At 53.2% G+C, this 18,242-nt stretch overlaps 1 protein-coding gene across 1 annotated transcript; it reads right to left on the reverse strand.

Annotated features, from left to right (window-relative positions):
* Positions 1-1,438: 1,438 nt before the first annotated feature.
* Positions 1,439-14,199, reverse strand: ELAC2 (elaC ribonuclease Z 2). Its single transcript, XM_079323199.1, is given in 25 exon segments — positions 1,439-2,291; positions 3,161-3,305; positions 3,934-4,012; positions 4,197-4,317; positions 4,388-4,487; positions 4,888-4,997; positions 5,127-5,165; positions 5,419-5,557; positions 5,670-5,766; positions 6,028-6,137; positions 7,121-7,206; positions 7,279-7,417; positions 7,843-7,941; positions 8,432-8,544; positions 9,357-9,429; positions 9,508-9,566; positions 10,355-10,413; positions 10,909-11,058; positions 11,541-11,609; positions 12,081-12,138; positions 12,735-12,799; positions 13,621-13,633; positions 13,635-13,692; positions 13,759-13,809; positions 13,875-14,199. Coding segments are annotated over 25 exon segments (2,556 nt in total). The 5' UTR covers positions 14,156-14,199; the 3' UTR covers positions 1,439-2,048.
* Between the last annotated feature and the right edge of the window lie 4,043 nt (positions 14,200-18,242).

Genomic DNA, 18,242 nt, shown 5'->3' on the forward strand with positions numbered 1-18,242 from the left:
GCCTTGGTGGCGCCGGGGGGCGGCGGGGGCGGCCCGGGGCTCAGCCCCAGCTCCCCGGCCGGGCCCCGCCAGGCGAGCAGCGCCGGCCCCGCCGCGCCCCGCAGGAACCCGCTCAGCGCCGGGCCCGCCGCGCCCCCCGCACCGCCCGCACCGCGCCGCCAGCGCTCCGGGGGCACGGCCAGGGCGCGGGCAGCGAGCCGCGCCAGCCGCTCCGCGCAGCGCTGCTCCCGGGCATCCTCCCGGTCACCCTCCAACCCCTCCCGGCGATCCTCCCGGTCACCCTCCAACCCCTCCCGGGGCTCCTCCCGGTCACCCTCCAACCCCTCCCGGGGCTCCTCCCGGTCACCCTCCAACCCCTCCCGGACACCCTCCGGCCCTTCTGGCCCCGCTGCCCCGCGATCCCCGCCGCCCTCCATCGCCCCGCTCCGCTCAGTGTTTGCGTTGCCCGGGGGACTCCCGGGAGCCGCTCCCGTGTCCCGCCGGGATTCGGGGGCGGTCCCGGCGCTGCCACCGCCCTCCCGCTGCCCCAGGCCGTTTCTCTCATCGCGGCAGCGCTGGGCAGCCCCAGCAGCAATTTCTCAGTCCGGCTCGCTCCGCGGGAAGCCCAGAGCGCAGCCCGGCGGAATTTTTCCACATGGGGAACAGGCAGCTCCTGTCCCTCAGCCCCCCGTGCTGTTCCTGCATCACCACCTGAAGCTGAAACTTGGATGCTCTGGGCTCCTGCCGCCGCTGCATTTGCACTTCATTAACACCCTCTCTTAGAAGCAGTTCACAATTTTCCAAATGAAAGATCCTTCTTCAGTTCCATGAAAAGGAGCACACAGGTCCTCCCCAGGTTACCCCAGCCCACTCCAGTAACAGGAACATTTTGTTTTTCCCCAGTCCACTACTATTCACAAAAGCTCAGCAGAGCTTTTCTGGAGGACACAGATGTGTCAATTCTCCAGTCTCCGCTTTAGACAAGCATAACATTAAAGTATAGCTTAACAACAAAAGTTGCTTTGCTGTCCCTCAATTTCCCATAAACTTAAAATGAAGTCTTGTACACAAGTCTAAGCACCATCTCCTGAGCTGGGTCTGTGTGTCTTCAAATTGCCTCCAAAAATGAACTCCTTAACTCAAACAGCACAGAAGTCTCCTCCTACTCCCAAACACAGGCAGTGGCAAAAGAAGCAAAGCTGACCCACAAAAAGCCTCAGAAAAACTCCTCTTAACCAGAGACCTCCCCCCTCTCTGCCTGCTGTGCCAGCTTTCCTAGCCCCTGCATGCAGAACTAGAATCCACTCAAGGACACTCACAGCCATGTGGCTCCAGCATGATCCACATCTGGTGGGCAAGATCTTGCTCTTTACCCCAAAGCTGAATCAGCCAGCCAAGGTCGTTCACCAGAGAAATCCAGGTTTTTGTTTCCTCATTAGTGATCCAGACACAACACAGCTTTCTGGAGGATGGTGAGTGGTTTATTCAGATTCTAAATGAAGGGTTTGGAAAACTGATCTTTTGAAACAAAAAGCCGGCAGAGAAAAAACAAAATAAAATGGGAACACCGATGTACAGATGTATCCTCACCTCTAATTTAACCTAAAACCCTAAAAGTGGGTCCCATTTTAATTTTTCTCCTATCACCTGTTCTGACAGCTGGTTATGCCCCCCTTCACTGAGACCAGCTCACCTCCTGGCAAACCCACGGCCCCTCCAGGGCCTCTCACACCTGATCTCTTGCAAATGTCACACCTGCTGCTGTTACATTATCAATACCTTGTAGCACAAACCCCCAAATTAAAACAGTTCAGAGAGAAGAATTTTTTGGATAAAAGACTGTCCCACGGACTGGCGAGCCCCCAGAACAGGAGCTATGTGGGCAGATGGTGTCTCCCCAAGGACCAGTGCTGCTGCCAGCCCAGGGGAGCTGCAGCCAGGGAGATCCATGCTGACCAAGCAGCCCAGGTGCCCATGCCAGCCCCTTCCCTGCTGGCAGCAGGGTGTGCTCCAAGGCCTGCACAGCCAGGCTTCTCTCTCACAGCAGAGCACTCCCAGCCTTGGCCCTCTCAGTTTGCTGTTTTAAGCTTCTTGTCTGGCAGTTCCTGATGGTTCTTGGGTTGTTTCCGTTTCTGGCAGGCTGCTTCTGTGCTGTCCCCCCTGGTCAGTTTGTCCAGGACCAGGGCAGTCTCCTTCAGCAGCCGCAGCTCCCGCTTCTCCTTCCGCTCCTCCATCTCCACGATGTCCTCAGCAAACAAAGCCTTCAGGGGCGGGATCAGCTTCGGGATGGCCGGGAAGTCACTGAAACGGACCTGAAACACAAGCACAGGAGCTCCTGTGGGAGAGCTGCTGGTTGATTTCCTAGCCTTAGGCCTGTGCAGACAGCAGGGCACTGTGATGCCGTAAGTCTGAGCTTTCATCTTTTCCAGACTGTGCACTGCATTGGTGTGTGACTCTGAACTCCATGCAAAGTGTCCCAAGTTCTCCTCCCAGCTCAGGCACACAAAACAATCCTTTTCCAGCCCCACAACCAAGGACACGCTGCAGCTTCAGCCCCAAAAAGTGCAACCAGCAGCCAATGGAGGAGAGAATGTGGGAGGATGGGAGTGCAGGAGCTGCAGCTGGGATTGGACAGTGAAGCCAAGATGGAAATGGAGCCAAAGTGTTGCAAGTGTGAGAACTCGTGACTGGGATCCATCTTGGGCCCATCTTGGGTGGAGCCATGGCCGGGCCCTGGCACTGCCCAAGGGGAATCCTTTGGAGCCTTGGGATGAATCCCTGCTTGATTCCTGTGGCACTGCCCAAGGGGAATCCTTTGGAGCCTTGGGATGAATCCCTGCTGGATTCCTGTGGCACTGCCCAAGAGGAATCCTTTGGAGCCTTGGCATGAATCCCTGCTTGATTCCTGTGGCACTGCCCAGTAGCAAGCCTTGAGGTGACACAAGGCAAGTACCCAGTGTGGTAAGAGTAGGATTTGAGTGCCATCAGTACTTGTCTCACACTGGTGTGGGGAAAGAGTGGCACAGGGCATCTGCTGCCAGCAGTTAAAGGAGCTGTTTCAGAGACTCCTCTTCAGGAGATGAAATAATGATACAGCACAAGAGGAGCATTTAATTCATGAGCAGCCATCCCATAACAACAGTGACACCATTCCCAGGCCTGGCCCAAGCTCCCAACTCACCCTCATGTGGTCGAAGGCAATGCCGACCTTGTCGCTGAAGTCCTGGCTGAAGAGCGGGATCTTGGCGTACCTCTGGCTGAAGTGATTGAGCATGATGAACTCTGCATTCATCTTCATCCCAGTCTGGATGGCCTGGGAGGTCGTGCTGCCAAAGGAACACACCACCCTGGTCACTGCCAGGCTGCAGGTACTGCTGCTCTGCACACCAAGTGACCTCAGGGGCACAGGCCCCTCTCCCTCAGGAACTCCCTGACTTCCACCCAACGCTGAGTGCAGCAATGCAGCTGTAATTGATGGAGCCTGGCATTGAACAGCTCCACAGCCTGGGGACAGGCACTTGTCCCAGGGGTGCCAAGAGGCCCAGCTCTTGCACTGTGACTCGAGCAGCTGACTCAGTCTCCCATGTTTGCTGGGGGCAGCTCATGGAATCCCTGGCTGCAGTGCTCTCCCTGAGCTCTGGGGTGACTTGACTCTTCCACCTCCTGAGCTTAGTCCCAAGATGTAGCCATGCAGAGGGTCTTTCCCTTAGGCTGGTCAATTTGTAGTTACCAATGTCTGCTTGAAAGCTTTCCCCATTTCTTTTGGGGATGTTGAGAGAAGCTGTGGTGGTTTCAGAGCTGCTGCAATGACCAACACCCCATCTTCAGTGTAGAAGAGCTCTATACACACCAGAACCTTTGACAGGCCTTGGGCCCTCACCAGCAGCACCAGTGACTACATCCAGCTGTGTACCTTTCCCCTGCTAGCAGGGACAGACAGCAGAACACACCCACCTGTGGGTCTTCTCTATAGCCTCCTTTTCCATGCCATCTTCCAGGGTGGCTTCGTGGATCAGCAGGTTGGCATTTTTACCTGTGCAGACAATCACAGATTCAATCTTCAACTGAAGACTGACCAGTTCAGCTGCCCACATGAACCCTCCTGTCCCTCCTCAGCCCCTCCTTGAGCACCAAAGGTTTGGGAGTGCCCACTTTGGATACTGTCAGATGGAGACCTTTCTCTAAGACATTCTTCAAGTAGAGGGTTTGTTACCTACCCATTTGCACCAAGGCCATGCAGGGCATTGTATCACCAGAATAAACTACTTTCCAGCCAGACTTGTGGATCACTGAACATGCAAAAGCATTTTTACAGTGTTGAACTTCACAGGTCTGAAACTGAGCAAGGATACAAGTGTTAGACTCCAGGTCCCCTCCAGCCATGGAGCCCCTCAGTTCAGGAACTCACCTCAGCCAGGTCATAGCTCTCTAACAGAGAGCTCACAAACTCCTTGGCCTTGGGTCTGAAGTTCTCACAGCCTTTCACAAGAGACTGAGAAGGAATCATTCTGTGAGGGAGGGAAAAGGTAATTGAGGACAGGTACAAAATAAAACCTGGTCTTCTCTGTAAGCAGCCAATTTCTCCTGTTTCTCAGTCTCAGTTCAGTGCCTTGATAACCTGTATTACCTCTTGCTTCCATTGGTGCCCCAGGAACTCATACAATCAGTTCTACTACACTAGCAAATACTTTTTCTTCTATTTGCCTAACTCCCTTTTCTCACAGCAAAGGGTAAGCCTCTATTAAGCAGCACAGCTGAATAGCAAACCCTATCCTGCCCCCTGTAAACTGCATATCCTTGTTCTATAGGCAGTGGAATGAGTCACCTCCAACAAAGGGGTGGGGAAATGGATGACAGAGGTTTGCCTTGAATAAAGGCAGAGGACATTTCTCCACACAGAACACTCACTTGATGTCTCCAAGAATCTCCTCACAGTGGTTGTGGTACTCATGCAGCCAAGGCATGATCTGCTCAGGTGCTACCAGAAACAGAGGGCTGAAAGCCTGACCAAGGGCTGCCTGCAAGAGCAAAAGTAGGGGAAAAATCAGTGCTAGGTGTACACCAAATCAGAGAGGAGAAATGCTAAGGAATACTAAGTTCCCCTCCTCTCAGCCCAAGCCATGTTCAGGAACAAAGAAACCACTTACAAAAGCTCTCCGTCGCTCCATCAGGATATTCACCAGCCCCTGGAAGGAACACAGGAGACAGCAGGGGCAGTCAGAGGGGTCTGGGGAGCCAGTGGCAACAGAGCCACCACTCTCAGCAAGCCCAGAGGCACAACAGGCAAGAAGGGAGAGGGGATTAGAAAAATACAGATCAGCAGTGCCTGGGGAATGAATGCAGAGCAGGGCAGCCCACACTCATCAGCTGGAGCTACAGCTGAGTCCCAAGGTTCAGAGCTGCACAGGGCCCCTGCCCCTCCCCAGAGGCTGGACCCACCGAGTGATGATCTGTGTGCATGTGGGACACAAACACAGCCACGAGGTTACACAGCACTTGGTCAACTCGCTCTCCATAGTGGCGGCAGAGCTGCCCAAAGGTTCCTTCCCCACAGTCCAGGAGCAGGGAGCGGGTAGCACTAGTGAGAGGTGAGAGACATTCAGAGGCCACTCCAAGAGCTCTGAGCAGGGCCCTGTGGGGAGGGGATCTCTTGGGTAGGAAGGCAGAGATCAGAGAGCACTGGGGTTTACCTGGTATTCAGCAGTGTGGAACTGACATTGCGGATTTTCATTGGAATTGCAGATCCTGTTCCCAAGAACACGATTTCAGGATAAGCATCCACATTTCCTAGAGGAAACAGACAACAAGGATCTGTAGGTAAATGTTCTACACACACTGCCCAGTCAGACACCATCTAATTCACCAGCCCAGTAACTCCAGAGCCAACATGGCCAGCACAGCCATTTTTGCCCCCCTCAGCAGCAGGTTTACAAGGGAAGGCAGAACAAGCCCCATCTCTTCACGGCTTCATCTGGGCTCTGAAGCAGGGAGTCACCAAGAACTCCTACTTTCCATCACACTGATCCAAGCTAAGTTGCTGATCTGTACCTGGTACAGCAGACAGGCTCTCTTTGCACTCCTTCACACGGGTCTGGAAGTCAGGGAGATCCAAGGCTTCACTAACAAAAGTGTCAGGATCACAGACAGTCACAGCATCTCTGCAACAACAGGCCACCTATCAGGATGGGGCAAGGTAGGAACTGAAACAGCCCTTTTCAGAGCAAAGTGCCAACTTCCTATGATAAAACAGCCTTACAAGAATGGGACAAATGTTCTTTCCATTTTGAGGGGTTGGAGAAGACACATCCACAAGTGTGGTGTGTGCCAAGAAGGCCTGGTTGGGCTGAGCCAGGCACAGAAATTATCATTCCACCAAAGTGGAGAAGCTCCTGCAATAGCACTTCATCCCATCCAGAGCTGCCAGGCACTAGAGGGCACTGCAAGGCAGCACAGAAGGTCCTGGAAGAGGAGCAGTCACCTAAAGGGATCCAGGCATGGTGAAAAGTGTAAGAAACCTGTGTCCTGGGTCTGCTTCAGAGCATGTGCAGCACTACAGGAGTACAACTACCTTAACAGATAAACTAAAACTCTTCCTGGCACCTGCATCCTTCTGTTGTGCCCGACAAAGCCAGAAATCTGAGCTGAGGGTGGCTGAAATCCCCTTGCCCCCTGTGGTCCCTGGCCCTTAAGGTTCTCACTGAGCAGCTTCACCTGTTTGCCCAGCAGGAGCAAAGCCAGCAACTGTCTAACCACCTGGAGCTTTCACCTCTCATGTCAGACTTTCTAGACCTTCAGAAGGTAAGACTTTCCCTGGGCTCCCCACAAACTCTCTCCTTGCCCCCCTCTGCTCTGCCACAGCCACACCTGGCTGCTCAGCACAGATCAAGGCAAAGGACAAAGGACCACAAGGTTACAAGAGCAAGGGACAGAAACGACACTCTGAAGCACTGGCCAGGTGTTGTTTCCAGTGGTTCACTCCTCCACATGCTACACCCTGTGTGAGACTTCCAGAGGCAGGGACACAGCCCTCAAAAATTTCCTCAGCACAGCCACCAGAAGGGCTCTGCAGAGGATCCTCCCTCACCAAAAAACTGCTTCAAGGCAACACCCAAATCCTGGGAAGAAAAAGATTGCCACTGACCTCTGCCACTCCTGCTGTGGCCTGAGGTGGTACTTCAGGAGGCACTCCCCTCGCACGATGGGCACAGGGCACACAGCCTCTGCTTCCTGCAGGAGGAGGGTGATGTGACACAGCCTTTGCTGAGGGCAGGAGCACAGGGGCAAGGGGGCCTGGGTTACCTTGCTCTGGTAGGTGGTGAGCAGAGGGAAGATCTCTGGGTGGATGAGGTTCAGCTGAGTTTGGATCTTGTAGCTGCGTGGGTTGTGCACAGCAGAGGAGTTTTCATTGAGCACCAAGTGCTGAGTCCCAGGCCCAAACCTGTCACAGGACAATAATGCTCAACAGCTTCAGCCACACATTAAAACTGGGCACATGTGCATACCTGAGCTAAAAATCTCACCTGAGCCAGCAGAGCCCTTTTTTTAGAGCTCTTTTCCACAGGATCATCAGGTTGGAAGAGACCTTCAAGGTTAAGTCCAACCCATGCCCTAGCACCTCAAATAGCCCATGGCACCAAGTGCCACATCCAGTCTTTTTTAAACACATCCAGGGATGGGGCTCCACCACCTCCCTGGGCAGACAATTCCAGTAGTTGATCACTCTTTCTGTAAAAAACTTTTCCCTAACATCCAAGCTGTATTTCCCTTAAGGCAGTGTCCTGTGGTTCTGTCAGGTGCAGCTTGGAGTTCCCTGTGGAAGAAGCACCCCCAGCAGAGGCTCTGCCCAGGGACAGCAGCACGTACCTCTCCATCCACTGCTGGTAGCGGCTGTCCCGGAGCACTGACTCGGGGCTCATGTGAATCACCAAGGCCACCTGGTGCTCAGGAGCTCCCTCCTGGTACCTGGACATGTTCAAACAGAAAGAAATCTGTGCTCCAGTCCATGGCCTTGGCATCCCCTCCCCTCTCCCACTTTGGTGCTACCAGAGATGCCCCCTGAGAGATTTTCAGAGCATGGCCCTGGACCACCCAAGGCACAAGGCTCAGGCCATCATTTGCTGACACCTTCACTGCCCCACCACAGGGCAGCTCCTCTCCTCCATCAGCAACATCTGCAGAACCTGCAGGAGCCCAAATGCCTCTGCACAAGCCCTACAGAGATGTTATGTGCAGTCCAGGCTTCCAGCAGGCAGGGTAGCAGCTGCCTCCACTGCACATTCCTGCTCTGGGGGCCCCTGAGACAGAACCCCACAGCTCCTGCCTTTCCTGAAAGCCTCAATATGCACCACCAGTCCTTTCTTGCATCTCAAGCTCCTTAACAGTGCCAAACAGCACAAGAGCAAAACTCAGCCCAGGTGTCCTTCCCCAAACAGTGCAGGTGCCCCAGCCCTACCTTCGGAAGGTCTCGTTTTCACAGACAGCATCCACAAAGCCCTCGTGGGGACACTCCAGCACAAGGAACACTGGGCCAGGGTCAGTGGGAGTGCACAGCTCCTCAGGAAAGAGCTGCAGGCAGATACACAGTGCTCACACCACAACTAGCCTGCACCACAGCCCTTCCTGCACCTCTGTGTCTGACTCCTTCAGTCAGAGCCAGCAGCCACTCCCAATGCTCAGTACACCCAGCCAGGGCAGCTCTGGGGCCTCTCCTGCTCCCATTACACAGCAAAATGCAAATGTGTGTAACAGCAAATCCCAACCCTGGCCTCAGAGAAACCACAACCTAACCCAAGGAGGGGAATTTCAGCAGTTTCTAGGTTTCCATGACATATTCAGATGGTAGCAAAAGCATGTGTAAGGAAAAGAAGGCTTTATAAAATTCTTGTGACACAAAGATGTGCTGACCCTTTTTCCCAAGTCAGGATCTTACTTGCAGAGCACCTGGGCCATGGCCAGAGCTGGCTCTGCCTCTCACTCCAGTGTTTGAGATCCAAAGCCTGTATCCCAGAACTACTGACTCTCTTTGGTGCCAGAGATGCAAACAGAGCAAGGAGGGAGTGATGGTTACACAGGCATTCAATCCCCAGATTCAAACAATGCAGGGATTAGCTCCACTAGTTCACTCCTAGACCTGATCAGCGTGGGGAAGGGAAGATGAAGCAGCTCTGTCAAACAGCAACACCCAGCCATACCCACACAGGAGTTCATTTCTCTGATCACCACCCCACCAGCCCCAGGCATGCCACATTTAGCAACAACCTGGAACAGTCCCAGGATTACTGGCAGGCAAAGCATTCTGCACAAAAGCTGGGCACCCTGGCAGCCCAGTGAAGGAGGGAGAATGGCAAAGCCTCAACAGAAACAAAGTCATATCTTACCTCTTTGCCTTCAAAAGTGATGCTCTCCCCATTTTTGAGAGCTGTAATGATGGGAAGGATGGCTGGAGTTCCCCTGAGAACAAGGCACAGGAATATTTAGCTTCCCAACAGCCACGTGCTGCCCCGTGCCCAGCTGGGCTCTCATACTCACACTGGCAGCCCCAGCTCCTGGGCTTTGGCTGCAAGGAACTTCCCCTTCCTTGGGTGAACCTGCAGAGTTCAACACAATTATCACCCACATAAAGAGGGCCATGAAACAACATCCCTGTACTGCCAGCTTAGGGGCTTCTTCACAAACCAAGGGAATATTTCTTCCCTGCCCAGTTCCACAGCCACTGCTCCAATTTACCCCAAAAAGGCTTTCCTGGACTCTCTGCTTTCCAGGATCCTGCTGCTGCTGCTTCTTGCTCCCCTCTTCAGCCAAGCAAGCAGGACAGCTGCCCTCCTCTGAGGGTTAAACAAGAATGCAACCTGTACACTCATAACCACTGCTGGATTCTAAAAACTCCTCCAGTTTTACACACCCTACTCATGCTACAGCAACTCTGACACTTGAAAAGCAGAAACACATTAGAGCTTCAAAGCCATGATTGAAGACACTCTCCAATTAAATCCCTGCAGTAAGATGACATTAGGAAACATTTCCTTACAGAGGGTGGTCAATGCCCCAAGCCTGCCAGTGTTTAAGACATGGTTGGACAATGCCCTTAATAATGTCTTAAATTTTAGGCAGCTTGAAGTAGCGAGACAGCTGGACAGGATGCTTCAATCCTGGAAGTGTCCAAGACCTACAGGCTGGATGGGGCTTTGAGCAGCTTGATCTATTGGGAAGTGTCCCCACCCACAGGGGCATGGAATGAGATTATCTTTAAGATCTCTTCCAACACAACTCATCCAGTGGTTATAGATGATGACTGTAAGCCCCTTCCCCCTGAGATGCTCTGTCCTATTCTCTCATCTGTTCTGTGTTGGTTTAGAGACCCTGTGCCCAGACTTACTTTACAAAGAAAAGCTGTCACCAGATCAGGATGCCTCCTTGCACGCTTTTGCTCATCACCTGTAAAACAAAGCAAAACTACTAAAAATCATCACTCACTATCACTTTTCTTGAAACCAAAACATGCCAAAATTTGCTAAAGCATTAACAGGAACATTATCCACTTAAACTGGAGCCCAGCAGCAAAATGTTCTGAACACTCCAGGCCAGAGAGCCCATGGGTTCAGGTACAGGAAACCAAACTAAATTCCAAGACTGAAAAATAATCAACCCAGCATGCATTTCTAATTAAATTACAAAGGCTGAAGCATCCACCCCTGCCAGAAGCAAACTACTACAGGGACTAAACACACCCAAGCACCAATCTCCAATTTCTAGGCCTTTTAAGTTCTATCAACTTCCAAAATACCAGAACACTTTCTGCTCCATGGAACATTCCAGCTGAGCTTCTCTACAGACCTCACCTTCAGAAAGCAAATGGCTCAGAGGACAAATTCCTACCCTTAGTTTGGCTTCATCTTATTGAAGTTAAAAAGGCCATTCCATGTATTTCACCTGTTTTCTTTGGGCTTTCTTTTCCTTCCTCCAAGCTTTGCTGTGCAGCTCTTGGGGATACAGGCCCTGTGTCCTTCTTAGGGCTATTTCCACCTAGGGGAGATGCTCCAGGACTCTGGGGGGATGAACTCTCAGCAGCCAGTGGTTTTCCTGTCCAAATCAAATAAAAGCAGACAAAGATCACTCAATCCAAACAACATAAAAAACCAGAAGGGGCAGCATTCCCTCCTCCATGAGAGTCTGGTTTAAACTGCACCAGAATACAGAGCTCTTCCCCCCAGTCTAGCTTGCATTTGCATTCTGCAGTCACTTATTTCAGGATCCACCCCTCATCCAACCTGCTAAACTCTGTCAAGTGTGCTGCACCCTCAGCATCAGAGTTTCCAGCAGAAAGAATGCAGCTGGCTGAGAAAGCCAAATCCAGGGATGTTTCACAAATCATTCCATCCACCCACACCTAAAGGAACAAGCCACAGCCCTGACTCTGCAGGTCTTGTTATTTAAATGAGATCCTCCTCCTGAGAAAAGCAAATTAATGAACCTCTGCTTACTCAGGCTGGCAAACAGAAGCTGCTCCTTGAACATTCATTGTGCTTACTGAGCACTGCTGTCTCTGCAGCACCAGTGCTCACCTGTCAGAGGGATTTGGTAGACTGTCATTGTCTCATCCTTGTACTCAGACTCTGTGTGCAACTGCACAGCTGGGAAGAGATCAAAAACCACCATTAACAAGTGCAGAAGCAGAGAGTAACAGGAATATAAATCAGAAAAGTGTCTTTGTCTTTCTTAAACACAACCTGCTAAACATTCTCCTTCCCTTTCTCTGCCCAACTGCAAACCCCAATGCAAATAACTAAAATTTTAAAAATCCATCATCCTCAGGGAGCCATCTAGGACACCACAGTGAGCAAATTCACTGGCAGACCCTGGAAGCAAACTGCCTTCAGTGTTTTAAAACCAAATGCTGTCCCTGTGATCCAGTCAGGTAGAAACAAGAGCTGGAAACACTGTTGTAAGGGGTTTGAACAGTGTATCAGAGCAAAACAAATGTTTAGAACACCCTGAAGTGAACCTAAACCAGAGGCTGAAGCAGTTACTCGGCAATTCAGCTTTGGCTAGAGATGAAACAAAGTTCCAAGTTCCTTTGCTACACAAATCCCTGACCCACCTACCTAAATCCATCCTTTTGAGGGGCCCGGGAAAGAGGCGAATGGCTTTCAGGTAGTTTTGCTGGAAAAGACACAGGGAATCAGGAGGGGGCACAAGCAGAGCCATGACAAACACCCTTTCAGCAGCTACAAACTCAACAAATCTCAGACAAATCTGAGCAGCTCAGACAGCTCTGGGCAGGTGTCCCACCTCTGGCCGGCATTGAGCCTTCAGACAGAGAAAGAGCCACTGTCCCCACCCCCTCCATCCATGCAATTAGTCAGCAGAAACTGCAAGGAAATAAAACCATTACAACAATGCTGAGGATGGCAAATTTCTGGTCCAGACACAGCATTAGGCTGGCAAGGACCACATTAAACAGAAGACCAAAAACTGAACTTCTATTAATCTAAAATGGGAAGGGAGCAGACAAGGGAACAAAGAACCTCCCTTCCCCCAAAAGCTGTTTTATCAGGATACAAGACAGGAGCAGAAGATTTCTGCTGTGCTGTAACTGAAGAGATTTAGATTTTCAAGGCAGTCCTTTGGGCTGACAGGAATTCAGATCAGCATTTCACACCTGCACAAGATTCCCTTTGCCAGCAGCTCTCCCAGTTCCAGGGTGAGCTTTAACACTTGAAAGGTTTGCTGTCCCTTCTGCACCCTGCCATACTTACCAGCTTTGGTGGCCCCAGGAACACACACTTCTGCAGCCCTATAGCCTTCAGGGTGAGAATCATACCTGAGAGCAAGCAGAGAAACACCTTTATCACAGCTTCAGTAAACACTGAGAGATCCCAAAAGAAAGATCCCTGTCTGTTCAGGAGTGCTTGGCCTCTCCACAAAGGCCAGAACTGAACTTGGACCTGAATTCAATTTTGCCTCAGCTTTGTGGTAGTTTCAACAAGTCACTTGCCTCTACAAATAAAGAAAATATCTACTCATCTTGATAAAATTAATCTGGAGCAAGGCATCTGAGCAGACCATTAATCTCTTCCATTATTTGGAGATTTGCAGAATTTTAATGGACAAGATCCACAGTCATCTGTCCCAACCTCATCCTGCACTGAGGACAATGGTGCCCATAAACTTCTGTGTGCTCCTTTGGACTCAAACCAGCCTAACCCACCAACAGCTCCCTGCTGGCAACACCTTCTGCTCCAAAGAGATTTTGGGAAATTGAAGGCAGGTGTGCTGCACAGGCAGGGTCTGTCTCACCACGTGTGTGTCACTGAGATTTTGGGAAGCTGAAGGCAGGCGTGCTGCACAGGCAGGGCCTGTCTCACCACGTGTGTGTCACTGAGATTTTGGGAAGCTGAAGGCAGGCGTGCTGCACAGGCAGGGCCTGTCTCACCACGTGTGTGTCACTGAGATTTTGGGAAGCTGAAGGCAGGCGTGCTGCACAGGCAGGGCCTGTCCCAGCCCGTGCCTGCTCTGTCGCAGAGCCCACACAGCCGCTGGAAGCACCGCGGAGCCCAGCACAGCCCAGCCCAGACAGGGATGTCGCTGCTGAAAACAGCCCCGCAGTGCCCGCGCCCTGCCCGCGCTGCCCCCCGCACTCACCGGGCAGCCCCCCCGACGTTGGCCCAGGACACGCGGCTCAGGAAGATGCTGTCCAGGTGGGAGATCTTCAGCCTGCGGGGCGGAGCGGGTGAGCAGGGCCCGCTGCGGCCGGGCCGCCCCCCCGCCTGTCCCACTTACTTGTGCTCCTGCATGGCGCGCTGCGTGCCCTCGCCGCAGTTGAACAGGTACCTGTGGGGACACGGCTGTCAGGGCAGGCCCGGCCGAGCCCCGCTCCGCTCCAGCCCCGCACTCACCGGTTGAACTCGGAGAACACGTACACGGCGGCGCCCGCGTCGCGGCTGCCGGCCGCCACCACCTGCACGTACACGGTGTTGGGCCCCGCCAGGCCCGTGCCCGCGTTCCGCCGCCGCTCGCGGGCCCACACGTGCCGGGGCACGTCCTTGGGGCGCCGCGCGGGCCGCGGTGCTGAGGGGCCCTCGGCCATGGTCCCGCCGCGGGAGCCGGAGCCGGCCCAGCCCGCCCGCCGCCACACGAGCGCGCGGCCCGCCGGCAGCGCCCGCGCCAGCGCCCACATCCGCGCGCGCGCCCCGCCGCCAGCGCGTCACGGCCCCCGCCCCCCTGCGCGCCACAGCCAATGAGGAGTGCCCGCGGCCCGCCCGCCCCGCCGCCAGCGCGTCAGGGCCCCGCCCCCCTCCGCGCCACAGCCAATGGACAACGCCCGCGGCCCGCCCGCCCCTCAGCACGTGCTGCGGCCGGGCCAATGGCGAGCGAGCTCTGGGCATGACGCGAGCCTGGCCCCTCCGGCCGTTGTCACGTGACCGGGCTCTGCCGGCCGGTGTTCAGGAGATGCCACTCCGGCCGCCTCTGTGTCCGGCCACTGCCGGGGATCTGTGTACGGCTGGTTCTGTGTCCGGTTCGGCCACTGCTCTGGTTCTGTGTCCAGTCACTGCCGGGGATCTGTGTCCGGCCACTGTCGTGGTTCTTATCCAGCCGATTCTGTGTCCGGTCTGGCCGGTTCTGTGTCCGGTCATTGCCGGGGATCTCTCTCCAGCTGGTTCTGTGTCCGGTCACTGCCGTGGTTCTGTGTCCGGCCGGTTCTGTGGCCGGTCTGGCCGGTTCTGTGTCCGGTCACTGCCGTGGTTCTGTGTCCGGCCGGTTCTGTGTCCGGTCATTGCCGGGGATCTGTGTCCGGCCGGTTCTGTGTCCGGTCTGGCCGGTTCTGTGTCCGGTCATTGCCGTGGTTCTGTGTCCGGCCGGTTCCGTGTCCGGCCACTCCCGGGATGCCGCCCGTCCATGCCGGCGCTGCTGGGCGCGGATCCCGGGCCCCGCACCCCATTCCCCCCGTCAGAGCCGGTTTCCTCAGCGGCTCCAGCCCAGGGGTCTCACAGCAGTCACGGGGGTCTCGTCCCTTAAAGCCATTTATTTATTTATTCCTGGCACAGTGACACACAGGCCAAGCTAGTGCCTGCCCCAAACGGGAACCCCTGGGCTTTTATCCACTCACAGTTTCCTCACTCACAACTCTGGCTCTTCCTCCCAACCACTTCTTGAGGAAACCTGTCCCAGTGTTTGATCTCCCTCTCTCAAAGAAAATGCTTCCTAATGTCAGTAGGACATTTCAATTTACAAGAGAAATTTAATTGGAGACAGCATTTTCAATCATGGCTTTGAAGCTCTAATGTATTTCTGCTTTTCAAGTGTCAGAGTTGCTGTAGCATGAGTAGGGATGTGTAAAACTGGAGGAGTTTTTAGAATCCAGCAGTGGTTATGAGTGTACAGGTTGCATTCTTGTTTAACCCTCAGAGGAGGGCAGCTGTCCTGCTTGCTTGGCTAAAGAGGGGAGCAAGAAGCAGCAGCAGCAGGATCCTGGAAAGCAGAGAGTCCAGGAAAGCCTTTTTGGGGTAAATTGGAGCAGTGTCTGTGGAACTGGGCAGGGAAGAAATATTCCCTTGGTTTATGAAGAAGCCCCTAAGCTGGCAGTACAGGGATGTTGTTTCATGGCCCTCTTTATTTGGGTGATAATTGTGTTGAACTCTGCAGGTTCACCCAAGGAAGGGGAAGTTCCTTGCAGCCAAAGCCCAGGAGCTGGGGCTGCCAGTGTGAGTATGAGAGCCCAGCTGGGCACGGGGCAGCACGTGGCTGTTGGGAAGCTAAATATTCCTGTGCCTTGTTCTCAGGGGAACTCCAGCCATCCTTCCCATCACTGCAGCTCTCAGAGCTGAGCTGGGGCAGGGCAGGCACCGACTGGGCTGTGCAGCCACCTCTCCTGGGCTGCTGGAGCCCCTCTATCCCCAACCCCCTGTGCTCCCCCACTCTCTGTGCTCCCCTCCCACAGGAGCTGCTCAGGGCCTGTGCACAAACACCCAGCTGCAGCTCTGTTTATTTCTGAGCTCTCCAACCTCTGTGTGAGCTCTCTCGGGCTTCTTGTTTGCTTCAAAAAGAGCCACTTGATGTTACTGTAACCAGAGTACCCCAACATAAACAACCCTGACTATCAATATCCCTTGTCTCCCTGAGTTCCAAAGGAAAACCTTATCTTTCACAGTGCTTTGCTTTCCAAACACTGTCTCCCTTTATTCTTAGTGCCAATATTCTTCCCTTTCTTTTCCAGTGATGCTTTCAGTCAAACCTCTCCAAACCCCCAGATCTTGCCATGGTGATTACAGCTGTTCTGTCACTCTTTCTTCAAACCTGTGATTTATTTACCATTCTGCTGACTCCCATCCCTTCACAGCAGTTTAAGTTAGCATGGTTTCATTGCTTCTGAATGAAATGAAAGGCTTGTTCCTTTGGGTGGCAAACTCTTTCTTCACACACATTTCACACATGACAGTGCTGCAGCCTCACTCGTGGCACTTGGCTCTGCTCCCCATGTGAGAAGGGAAACATTTGTGTAGATCTTAAACTCTGCCTTACCTCGAGCCCTGGGGGCAGTTTTGGGCACCACAACATAAGTAAGAGCTAAAGTTCTTAGTGAGGGTCAGAAGGAAGGACACAAAGCTGGTGAAGAGCCTTGAGGGGCCACAGGAGGACTGTCCAGGCTCCCCAGGGAATGGGCACATTTCCAAGGCTGCCAGAGCTCCAGGAGTGTTTGGACACCAGTCCCATGGGTGCACAGGGTGGGACTGTTGGGGTGTCTGTGCAGGGCCAGGAGCTGGACTGAGTGATCCTTGTGAGTCCTTTCTCACTCAAGAGACCGTGATTCTGTGATTTTTAATTGCTCCCAAATAAAAGTTTCCGAAGGCCAGTTCTCTCTGCTCATTCAGAGAGATTATTTTTTTTTTTTTTTTTTTTTTTGGTGCTTAATGCATTTTTAAAATACCTTTGGAAGCACAAGAGTTTTCTTAGGGCTCTGACCAGCTGGCATGGGGGTTCCAGCCAATGTTTCTTTAGTGGGTGAAGTAACTAAGAAGGTGTGTGGTATTTTTCATCAAGTGAACTCTGGCAATTCTGTCCAACAAGCAGGTGATTATGGAGAGCTGTCACTTCATCAGAGTGACAGAACTGCCTGCAAAGCCTCATCAGTCTTATGAAGATTTCACTCTAAGTGCAAAAATCCCCTGAGGCTGATCAGAGGCTCCCAACAGCAGCAGCAATAAAGTGTCCTTTACTGTGTGGGCTGCAGAGTGCTCTGGCATCTCACAAAGGGGCAGCAATTCCAAAGACTGGGACACTGAGGAGGAAATGCCTTTTGTTTCACAGTTTTGTCCTGCTGTGGATGAGAGGTGTCCCATGCTAACAGATCCCAGAGTTCAGTCCCTGTAGTTCCTACACAGGCAATGGCTGAGGGTGGCTCGTGTCCCACTCTGCAGCTGCTGTGACAGTGACACCAGCAGGGCCTGGGGGGGCTCCAGCACAGGGAGGGCATGGAGCTGCTGGAGCCAGTGATCAAAGGGATGGAGCACCTCTGGTATGGCAAAAGGCTGAGAGAATTGGGACTGATCAGCCTGAGAAGAGAAGCTTCAGGGTGACTTAATTGTGGCCTTTCAATACCTGTAATGACCCTACAAGAGAGATGGACAGAGGTGACTTACAAGGGCCTGGAGGGACAGGACAAGGGAGAATGACTTCAAAGACAGTAGGTTAGATTGGATGTTGGGAAGAAGTTCTTCCCAAGGTCCTGGCACAGGGTGCCCAGAGAAGCTGTGGCTGCCCCTGGATCCCTTGAAGTGTCCAAGGCCAGGTTGGACACTGGGGCTTGGAACACCTGGGACAGTGGAGGGTGTCCCTGCCCATGAGATGAACTTTAAGGTCCCTTGAAACCCAGCCATTCTGGGTTTCTGTAACTGCTCCAGGAGCACACACATCTCCTGGAGCTGGTCTCCTGGCCCTTTGATATGAAATGCTGAATTACAGTCTGATTCCCCCCAAAGCCTCATTCCCCTTGCAGTGTGCAGAGATCACACACAATAACCACCCCTAACCTGCAGAGTCCTCACGAGCCCAGCTCTGCCTCAGGGCTGCAGGGAAATGCTCCCTGTCCTGCCCAGTAATGCTGCAATAACACACAGTAATGCAGAGTTTGGGTTACTAACCCAGCTGCAGTGATAGCATCAGCCATGCCACAAGAGAGATTTAAAAGTAATATCCCAACAAGCCCCACTGACAGATGAGGGAGGATCCTTATCTTTGGGATTTTCCCAAGGTGATGCTGATGCTTC

The sequence above is a fragment of the Erithacus rubecula genome, assembly GCF_903797595.1.
Source record: "Erithacus rubecula genome assembly, chromosome: 20".
NCBI classification, from domain to species: Eukaryota; Metazoa; Chordata; class Aves; order Passeriformes; family Muscicapidae; genus Erithacus; species Erithacus rubecula.